Source organism: Colias croceus, chromosome 8 (genome assembly GCF_905220415.1).
Source record: "Colias croceus chromosome 8, ilColCroc2.1".
In the NCBI taxonomy this organism is placed as follows: domain Eukaryota; kingdom Metazoa; phylum Arthropoda; class Insecta; order Lepidoptera; family Pieridae; genus Colias; species Colias croceus.
The window spans coordinates 10,860,752-10,871,956 of record NC_059544.1 but is presented as its reverse complement, the minus strand read 5'-3'; the positions used below and the strand labels follow the sequence as shown (position 1 = coordinate 10,871,956).

At 35.0% G+C, this 11,205-nt stretch overlaps 1 protein-coding gene across 1 annotated transcript; it reads left to right on the top strand.

Annotated features, from left to right (window-relative positions):
• The first annotated feature begins 4,046 nt into the window (after positions 1-4,046).
• Positions 4,047-8,940, top strand: LOC123693784. The gene is made up of 2 exons (XM_045638997.1): positions 4,047-4,566; positions 5,161-8,940. The coding sequence occupies exon 2, from the start codon at positions 5,162-5,164 to the stop codon at positions 7,430-7,432; it is 2,271 nt and encodes a 756-aa protein (XP_045494953.1). The 5' UTR covers positions 4,047-4,566; position 5,161; the 3' UTR covers positions 7,433-8,940.
• The last annotated feature ends 2,265 nt before the right edge of the window (positions 8,941-11,205 follow it).

Sequence of the window (11,205 nt, the reverse complement as noted above, 5' to 3'; positions counted from 1 at the left end):
CTGAATACTTCCGATGAAGCGAAGTCATATAGGCAGCTCAATAGACGAATTACAAAGTCCTTGCGACACGATATCCGCTCCTTCAATACAAAAAACATTGAAGAAGCGATACAGCGAAATAAAGGCTCAAAAGTGTTCGCAAGAGATGGATCTATTGGGCAAAGCCGGTTGACTAAGCTGAAGACGGATAGTGGCAAAATTGTGTCGTCTCAACCGGAGCTACTAGGCGAGGTCGAAAAGTTTTATGGACGCCTTTACACCTCCATTGCTAAGCCTGTTGCGAGTCCGGCGAAAGATCCTAGAGCCCGACTAACCCGACATTACACCGAAGATATCCCGGACATCAGCCTGTACGAGATTAGAATGGCTCTCAAACAGCTTAAGAACAACAAGGCGCCGGGTGAGGATGGAATCACATCTGAACTTCTGAGAGCGGGTGGCACACCAATCCTCAGAGTGCTACAGAGGTTATTCACTTCCACCTTACTCGAGGGCACTGCGCCAAAAGCATGGAGCAGCAGTATGGTTGTCCTCTTCTTCAAAAAGGGAGACAAAACCCTGTTGAAGAACTACAGGCCAATATCACTGCTGAGCCATGTTTATAAGCTGTTTTCGAGAGTCATTACGAATCGTCTCGAACGCAGGCTTGATGACTTCCAGCCTCCCGAACAAGCCGGTTTCCGAAGAGGCTTTAGCACCATGGACCACATACATACGCTGCGGCAGATTATACAGAAGACGGAGGAGTATAATCTGCCATTATGCTTGGCGTTTGTGGACTATGAAAAAGCCTTTGATTCGATCGAGACTTGGGCCGTATTGAGGTCTCTTCAGCGTTGCCGCATTGACTATCGGTATATCGAAGTGTTGAGAAGTTTGTATGAAAACGCCACTATGTCAGTCCGGGTTCAGGAGCATTGCACAAAGGCAATTCCTCTGCAGCGCGGGGTCCGACAAGGAGATGTTATTTCTCCGAAACTGTTTACCGCTGCTTTGGAAGATGTCTTCAAGCTCCTGGACTGGCAAGAACTTGGCATTAATGTTAATGGCGAGTACATCTCTCACCTTCGATTTGCCGACGATATCGTAGTCATGGCAGAATCCCTGGAAGACCTCAATACAATGCTCGGTGGCCTCTACAGAGTTTCACAACAAGTGGGCCTTAGCATGAACATGGATAAGACGAAAATCATGTCAAATGTCCATGTTGTGCCCACTCCGGTATCAGTTGGAAACTCTATTCTCGAAGTTGTTGACGAATACGTTTACCTGGGACAAAGCGTCCAATTAGGTAAGTCCAATTTCGGGAAAGAGGTCAATCGTCGAATCCGACTCGGCTGGGCAGCGTTCGGGAAACTACGCAACATCTTTTCGTCCAAAATCCCTCAGTGCCTGAAGACGAAAGTCTTCGAGCAGTGTGTGTTACCGGTGTTGACTTATGGATCTGAGACGTGGTCGCTAACCGCGGGCATGGTGCACAAGCTTCGCGTTGCTCAACGAGCTATGGAACGGGCTATGCTCGGGGTTTCTTTGCGTGATCGAATCAGAAATGAGGAGATCCGCAAAAGAACTAAATTCACCGACATAGCCCACCGTATTAGTAAGTTGAAGTGGCGCTGGGCTGGGCATATAGCCCGCAGAACCGATGGCCGCTGGGGCAAAAAGGTTCTAGAGTGGCGACCACGTACAGGACGTCGCAGTGTGGGACGGCCTTCAACGAGGTGGACAGACGACCTGATCAAAGTGGCGGGGAGCCGCTGGATTCAGGCCGCTGGTGATCGGTCGTTTTGGAAATCTTTGGGGGAGGCCTATGTCCTGCAGTGGACGTCTTGAAAGGCTGGAATGATGATGAATGATGAATGTACAGTAGGCTTCCTTAAAGACTGTAAAAATAAGTTGGAAAACACGAAATACCTAAAAAGTAATTATTTCGACTGCTTAATAGTAAGTACTTACAAGGCTAAAAAAACATTTACTCCACTATATTTAAATGTAAATACAAACCGTAATATATTACAAACTGGTAACCCGGTTTCGATAAATAAAAATTTAAAGCCAAATGTTACACGGAAATTACACGGAGTTGCTCGCTAACTCTTCAAAATATTTGTATGAAATATTGCGTCGTGAATGTACACAAATCGACTTTTCAATTTCAGTAAAAATGTATTTGCTTGTGTTTGCTTCAGTTTTGTATAAGCTGTTTTGGGTTGGCTTCACGCAAAATAGTGCTAATGATAAGTGTTCTGGTTACTTTAGCTTTTGTATAAACTGTTTCGATTTTCACACAAAAACTTTGTAGTATTTTCGTTTGCTATAACATATATCCTACTAATATTATAATTGCGAAAGTTGGTGAGAATGTGTGTGTGTCTGTGTTTGTTACTCTTTCACGCAAATACTACTGAACCGATTACAATGAAATTTAGCACACATATAGAGGGTAACTTGGATTAACACATAGGATAGGTTTCATCCCGGAAATCCCACGGGAACGGGAACTATGCGGGTTTTTCTTTCAAAACGCGGGCGATGCCACGGGCGGAGAGTTATTACTACTATAATCAGAAATATGAATAATTATTTCAATTCGCTCTAGTTGAAAAGTATTATTTAAGGTAAGATCCTAACACATTAATAAATAAATAAATAAATAAACACAATCGTAACGATTTGATGTATTCGTTATATAGAGTGTAGTATTATAATATTACTGTGTTAAAACGTCGAATATTTTTTTTTTTTATTCATGCCAAAGAAAATAAAACATAGGTACGTAATTTTACAATTCCTTATTCTTAACATTATTTTACAAATCATATGAATTGACTCCTTCAACGTAATTCTCAAACACATTCTTAAAAACAAAAGTAATTCCAAAGAAAACAACAAGAAGGGAACTCGTATTAATAAATCAAATTTGTTTAATCGATAAGTCGGAATCGGTAAAATTAAACGGGGCATTTAGTAAAAGTTTCCTATACTTGGGGTTTTATTAACCAAAATACGGTAAATCATACTCGTTATACGTAGTCTATAAGTTTAGGGTGAAATGAAGTCGAAAGAAAGTCAGTTAATTGCAAGATCATTTTTTTTTTACTTCTAAATCTTTATTTATTTATCTGGACGTGGATTGTATCTCCGAAATGGTGGAACCGAACTAAGTTGTTCTTCTATCGCATTAATGTTTTGTGGAAATAGTCACTACGAAACATATTATGCTCTCATTGAAACTGATCTAAGATTTTCATTTTCCTAATTGTTATTTAAAACAGCAAAAAATTCCAAAATTTTGGTGAGTAAGTACTTCGATTTATCAGCGTAAATAAGACGAATGTATGTTCGGCTTTTCTATATCCTGTAATTCATGTATACATCGTCGAAAAACATCTTTAACAAATAAAAACCCAGAAAAAAACTTAAATCGTAAATCAAGATTGTCCGGTAGTTACACATAAATTAAAAACTATCATTCCGCACCCTTGTCCTTAAACTTACGAACTGTAGAGCTCAAGCTGAGCTAGCAAGGACAGTTATACAAGGTTATATAATATATAGCTAGTTTTATGGGCTTCGTTTAAGGGCGACCCTTTGACGTAAAACTTATAAGGGAAGGAAGGGATTTAAATGAATATTTAAAAAGACTAGCTCATTTCGTTTGAGTTTTTGGAAAAGTTTCGGAGTTTGGACGTTCTAATGAAGATTTCAAGCAAAAGGGCATTTTATTGTGTAGGTTTTTTCAGTTTTCGCTAATCAAACGCTAACTCAAACAGTTTTAAGGTGAAGGTTAGAATCGAAAATATCTTTATAAATTACTAGGATATCAGTCCAAATATTCAAACATACAAGTCAAACTTTTCTCGAAAAAATTCGATATCAAAAAGTTGGATAACCAAAAATGTATTTGTAGCAACTTCGAATCCAGCAAAAGCACTCAACGAAGCACCGCATTCAACAAATCGAAACTGATTTAAAACACTCGTAATAAATAAATAATATTATTCATATTTTAAAAACATTGAATACCGATCAAACAATTGGGTGAATTTCCCAAACGACTTTTTTTTTTGTCTTCATTGAAATTAGTATTTGAAAAAAGGAATATTGTTCTGTACTATTTTTTTTTGTATTCATTAGGTATTTATTGGGTTGTGGCATAAAATATTATTTGTCTAAGTCTATTTACAAAGGTAGAAATAAATACATAAACCTCTATTTTTGTCACATCGGTGCTGTCCCTCTACTTTTTTTACAAGCAAAAACGCTTATATCGTTATAAAAATAAGTAACTTAAGAATAGAACTTATTCTATTTCATAGAATATTAGTTTTATTATTAATATGTAGCATATTTTATTACGTAATTCATAATATTTATTACTGAGAGGCATAAATGTACTTGTCTCGCAAAATTTTGTCATATCGCTGCACAAAAGTAATTTAAACCTAACTTTGCATCGATGAGTCCGACAGTGTCCCCACCCCAATTTTATTTCCCTCGTTAGTGTGTGCTAGTGCGCAGTCAGGACGGACGTGTGTCAAATCGCTGCATATTCCCGCCAATTACGTAAGTACGACATTTCAGTTACTTCCAAGCAATTATTTTATATTATCGGTGGTTGCATTTTTCTAGTGTAATGTGAAGTTTTATTACGATTGTTTGGTTCTAACAGACATAGTAAGTAAATTAGCATCATTATAGGTACTTGAATTTAGCCTAAATATTATACATTTTTCATAATTTTCAAAAAAGTCGATAATTTCTCACGTCGCTGTTCTCATATCGCTGTAATCGGTGGTCTTTTTTACCACCGATGTGATAATTTACACCGATGTGATAAGAAAAATCAATCGGTGTCTTAAATATCATATCGGTGTTTTGATTCATGATCGACGCATAGTTTTGTCACATCGGTGGATTGTTTTATCACATCGGTAGATCATATTATCACCTCGGTGTAATTTTATCATATTGGTAGACATAGTGTCATTTCATTAAAGTAAACAAAAAAACAATGGAGCATACCTACAACCATACATTATATACATACATATACACATATTATATTTTTTAACTTTCATAAATATTAACTTGTGTGCAGCTCGTGCCGCACACAATTCGTTCGAGTAATTTTGTTTATTAAGATTAATTTTGTTTAAGAATGCTGAAATCAAAACTAAACGAGGAGGAGAAAAAAGAGAGAAAGAGGTTGATGGAAAGAATAAGAAAAGCTAAAATCAAAAGTGATCCTGTGTTAAGAGAGCAGCATTTAAGAAAAGACAGAGAACGCTTAGCTAAAAGAAAGGCAGCTGGACTTATCCTAACCCGAAGCCAAATGACTGCACATGCACGTCGCAATGCACAAAAGAAAAACCGAATCAGTGCCCGTGCATATTATCAGCGGAAAAAAAATAAGGCAAATGGTGCCCGCAACAACCCAACAAGTGTTTCAGAGACCAATGACGCAGAATCGCTACCGAAAAATCAAGATAATGAGCCCGGTATTTCTCAAGAACTAATAGGACCTCATAGCCCACGGCTATTGCGACAGAATGTTCGATGTAATAGTCCTAATTTGCGTATTGATGCCATAGTAGCGAGTAGTTCCCACTATTTACGTACAAGCAGTCCCCTAGATTTATCAATAGCATCTCCTTTACGAACGCCAAGTATTAGTTCTATAAATTCAGAAGAATCAACATTACGCCCAAATAGTCCTAACTTAGACACATCCTTTAATACTGTTAAATTCAAACAAGACATTAAAATGAAATTTCGTAAATATCAAAACGTTAAAACTCAGCAAATACACGATTTAAGAAAACAATTGGCAAAGGCTAATAAAGAGAAACTAATGTACAAAAAGAGATACATGAGACTACATCAAGAATTTAAGAAATTAAAACAGAGTAATTTAGAAGTGAGACGAATCCCAACGAAGCCAAAAAATATAGACCTGCAAAAACGTATCCGTAAGATTGTTGTTCAGTTTTTTGAGGATGATGAAAATTCAAATCTTTGCCCAGGTAAAAAGGATACTGTCACACAAAATGGAGTAAAAAAACAGAAAAGGCTGATGAAAGACACAATTAAAAATTTACACAAAAAGTATTTGACTTCGGGCTACCCTCCAATCAGTTACGTCACTTTTACAAGAATGAGGCCGTTTTGGGTCACGCAGCCAAAATTAAACTTGAGAAATACATGCCTATGTGAGAAACATGAGAACATGGATCTTGTTATATCATCTTTAAAAAGAAATCGTATCATAAAAGAAAACACCACGACTGAAATTCTAAGTAGTATTTGCTGTGATATTTTTAAGGTAGAATGCCTGCAAAGAACATGTCCTGTCTGTAAGAATCGTCATTTAAATTATCAAGAATTTGATAACTCCAAAGATGTTATTTATTGGAATTGGAAGAAGATAAAAAAGAATTACAAAAAAAATGGAGTCGATAAAATAGCCGTTAATGTAGAAAAAGTAAAAATAACCGTTAAACCATTACAACTAATCAAAATATTTGAAAACAATCTGAAACCGTTCTTAACACATTGTAGTAATATACGAAATCAAAGTCAAGCTTTTAAGCACTACAAACAAAACATGACTGAAAAGGATTGTGTCGTTCACATTGACTTTAGTGAGAACTATAGCTCCAAGTACGGGTCCGAAATACAATCTATGCACTTTGGTGGCAGTCGTCAACAATTCACATTACACACTGCTGTAATTTACTATAAAAATAAGGAAGAGAATATAACAACTCAATGTTTCTGCACTATTAGTTCTTCACTGCGCCATGATGCTGCCGCCGTTTGGGCTCACCTTGTTCCAATATTAGAAGAAATTAAACAGGAAGCTCCAATTGTTCAGAATCTTATTATTATTTCTGATTCTCCATCAGGCCAGTATCGGAATAAGAAAATTTTTTATATTATGTCCCAACTCAGTATTTACTGCTCTTCTCTGACTAACATAATATGGAACTATAGTGAATGTGGTCATGGAAAAGGTGCGCCAGATGGAGTAGGTGGGCTACTGAAGCGAACGGCGGATCGATTTGTTGCACACGATGGTGATATGAATAATATAGACTCTTTTGTAAACTATTTAAAATCTGCTGTCCAAGGCGTGAAAATTAGTACTGTAGAAGAATATGAAGTTGAAGAAAAGGACTGGCTTCTCCCTACAAATTTGAACACATTTCGTGGAACATTGCAAGTCAAACAAGTCATTTGGACTAAAGAAGCTAAAAATCGTATAGTTTTACGTCGACTTTCTTGTATAGAAGATGAATGTATGAAATATGTTGTTAAATGTCCACATGGCAAACATCTAGACTTCATTTGTCAACCGAACACGAAATTAAGTCTAAACCTCAACTTTCTACTTCGAGTAATAAAAAATCCAGAACTAAATCCAAAATAGATATCACTAAAATGCGACCAGTAAAGTTAACTGACAAATTAATTTTGTTCCCACAGCCATCACATTCAAAGTATTTTACACCATCAAATACATTAAAAATCTCGGAAAATGCGGCACCCAGATCATCCTCTTCGACAAAAATGTCTGAAAATTTGCTATTGAACTATGTAGATCTTGATCAAAGTACTCCTGCCTGTTCATTTTTAGAGAAAATTGACACGAACATTTTAGTTGGTTTAGAGGAATCAACTCAATTCGTAAATAAAGAGGATACGGTAAAAGCATCTAATAGATTTTCAAGTCCTACCGTGGAAGACAGTGACACCGATGAGGAAATATTTAGAATAAAATCTAAAATTAACTTTAAAAAAGAAAAAAATGAGCCACGTAAACCAACTCCTGACATCAAACAGAGATTTAATTATATATTTGGTTGCAGTGACACTGATGATGACTTATTTTGATCTGGGCTGATTTGTTTTTAAAATTTTTATTTTTATTGTTTTTAGTTTTAATTGAAAAAAAGAGGTTTAATTGTTGTAACAGATAATAATTATAAAAGTACGTAATTAAGTGCTGTGATTAACTATAGGTATACTACATAGTCTTCTATGACTTAAAAGTCTAATTATGGTGCAATTTAATAAAAGTGGAGTACGAAGACGGTTCAAGTTCTGTAGTGATTTATGTTGAACTTAAAGGCTGATTAACATAATAACCAAATTATACTGACAGATTTAATTTAAGTTTTTTTTTTAAGGGTAAAGATTATTTGCTAGATGTAAGATATAAGCGATCTCTATGTAATCTATGATACTTACGCACTGAGAACAAAGATTTTAAAAATATTAAATTAAGTGATAATTAAAGCTGTGATTATTGTAGTGTTGTTATGATTAAGGTTAAACTTAAAAGGCTGATTAATTAGGTATATAAAGTTTTCTTATATAAAGTTTCTATTCTTAGTATTGTTGAACCTAGAACGCCACAATGTTTTAAGTGTACCTACACATGGCAAAACAATTAGCTTGATCGCCACATTAATAAATGTGTATTGTACAATAACGTACAAGAAATTTTTGTTTTTTATACTTCTTTTAAATAAACACAATGATAATTAAAAAAAACATTATTTTTTATTCTAAGAAAATAATACCCTTAGTTCAGGTATTCAGTTCTTAGTCACTCCTTCAAAAATGTATAAGCCTACTATTTCTTTTTTGATGTTCAAAGGTGGATAGATTATCATATCGCTGTATATGTATATCACATCGGTGAATAAATTTATCATATCGGTGTACAGAAAAGATAATCGGTGCCGGATTGTCACATCGGTGGAAACCAGAATTCAAACTGAATTTTCTCCATAGTCTTAAAAGATACGTTGATGGTTACCAATAAGGGAGTATTTAGTATCCTAAATATTACATTAAACATGAAAAAAATAAAAAATATATATAAATGAAAAAGTTCACCGATATGATAAGAAAAATGGCATTTGTTGAAATTCACCCAATTGCAAACAACATAAACTCCGTGCAAATAGAAATAAAATTTCACTTAACGCGATGCAATATTAACATATTGCATATTGGTACTATTAAAAAGCTATTTTGATTTTTGTCTGCATGATTTACCTATACTTATAGTGTTTTTGGAAAAATTTGTGTTTTTAGTGCCTATGCCTGCAATGCCTTAGCCAAAAAAAACAATTTTAAAGGTAATATAAATAACAACTGTCTTCATAAAACATTGTGTGACTTTCTTTTCTGGGTATTTTTTTGAAGTGAAACTTCTTTAGGCGCTTGTACCGTCACGTCAATTAGTAAAGCGACGATTTCAGTATCTCTGAATTATGGTAAAGAAGTTTCACTTCTGACACGTGTATTCAGCATACACGCTCTTTTATTTCAAACTACTCTATGTACTAATGCAAGCTATAATCTATCTCTGTACGAGATTTCATGCAGTATTCATGAGCCAATTTCGCGTAAAAAATAACAAACATCAGGGGTCGATAACCTTAAAAACTTTTACGTATAAAGTAGAAATATATACGACTTGTATTATTTCTGCTATTGTACATTTGTAGCAAGCAACTTTATACATAAATAGTACGAATGGATTTAATTAAAAATAGCGTTATGAGTACGTGCACATGAAAATCGTAATCGCGGTCCCCGTTCTAGTTCCAAGCACCGGGCTGGTACACAATGTTTTATGGAATTTATTGGTTTTTTTTTCTGAGTTGTCGAGGCGATTTATTGTAATAGCTTACTCTTCTATGTTACATTAAAAGGTTTTCGAATGACGGTATAATAGTGTATAATGTTTTATATGAAACGGAAACAATTAGCTATATATTTTATGGATAGTAAAGTAAGCATGACATGATATTGTAAATGGACTGACGGATTTTAGGTGCAGAAGTCTATTGAGATTATTGGTAATAATTATAATACTGCCATTACTGTAGCTACATAAAAATTAATTTAACCCGCCATTGGTGACCTTATATGTCTGTGAGACCGGGCAGTTAAAGAAACCCAAATATTTTTGTCACCGTTTATCGCATTACACTGTGGTTTCGAGTAGCTGCCTAATTTCGCGCCCCCTACCGCTAGTCTATCCCGCGAGAGCGACGCAGGCGCAGGTTACAGAGTTTTGGCCCCAACCCGGTGCGTGAGACCGGCGTCACCAACTAAGTAAGTCAAATAGTTATTGTGTATTTTTTTTATTTTACTCATTTTGATAAAGCTATTGTTGTAATTTATAGTTTAATCATATAATTCTATTATTAGTAAACGTTTTGCTAGATTTGATCGATATTTTACAAGAAATTCTGTGTTTTTTGTTCAAATTGTGAACATTGTCTCAGCATGTCTTACGAAAGAAATCTGCGTCGTCTCGAGGTTTTTTTGCAAGAAGCAGTATCTGATGAGGATAGATTATAAACGTCATTGGTAATTGAATCTGGAAGTGACTTCGAACCAGATAATTTCGAACCAGATCGCACGTAGTAGGTACCAACTTGCTCTAGTTGTTTGGCTGTTGAAGATGAGTGATTTTAGTATTGTATATTTATTTTTTGGTCGAAGTATTACCATTTATGTTACTTAATTTTATGTTTTCAATGTCATAAGACTGACTAAGCCTAATTTTATTGTTAAATAATTAAGATTGTTGCTTTATTTTTGAGTTTTAAAAAACCTTTGTTAAAATACTTGAAAATTTTAGTTATTTCAAAGATATTGTCTTAAGCTAAAAAAGGATATTTGATTTATGAAATACCTATGTTTTATTGACAACAAAACATCAAATTTTATATCTTTCCCAATAAAAAGTAGCATGAACTGTAAATTACAGAAAAACTCGTAGTCAAAAACCCCGGTGCGTGAGACCGGGGTCACCAACGGTGTAAGTCAAATTCACGTCACCAATGGCGGGTTAAGCTTGAAATAAAATAGACTTTCAAACCGAACTTGAAGTGAAACTAATAAGTGATACTAAATGACGTTTTGTTATAGATCCTCCTCTTGCAAAACCTGTTATTTTATCACAAGTCACCAGACACACTATTTATTTATTTTTTATTCACAACAGTGTGTCCCCAGCCGTAGTCTAGAAAAAGTCAACGGCCGTACAAGTACAAAGTACGCCGTGATTATCAGAGGTACCTAGTTGTGCTTTGGGGTTCCGCAAGTGAAACGTAATATTGTTTTTTTTATTGTTTATTAGTTTAATTGTATGAATAATTAACATGCTAAACATTT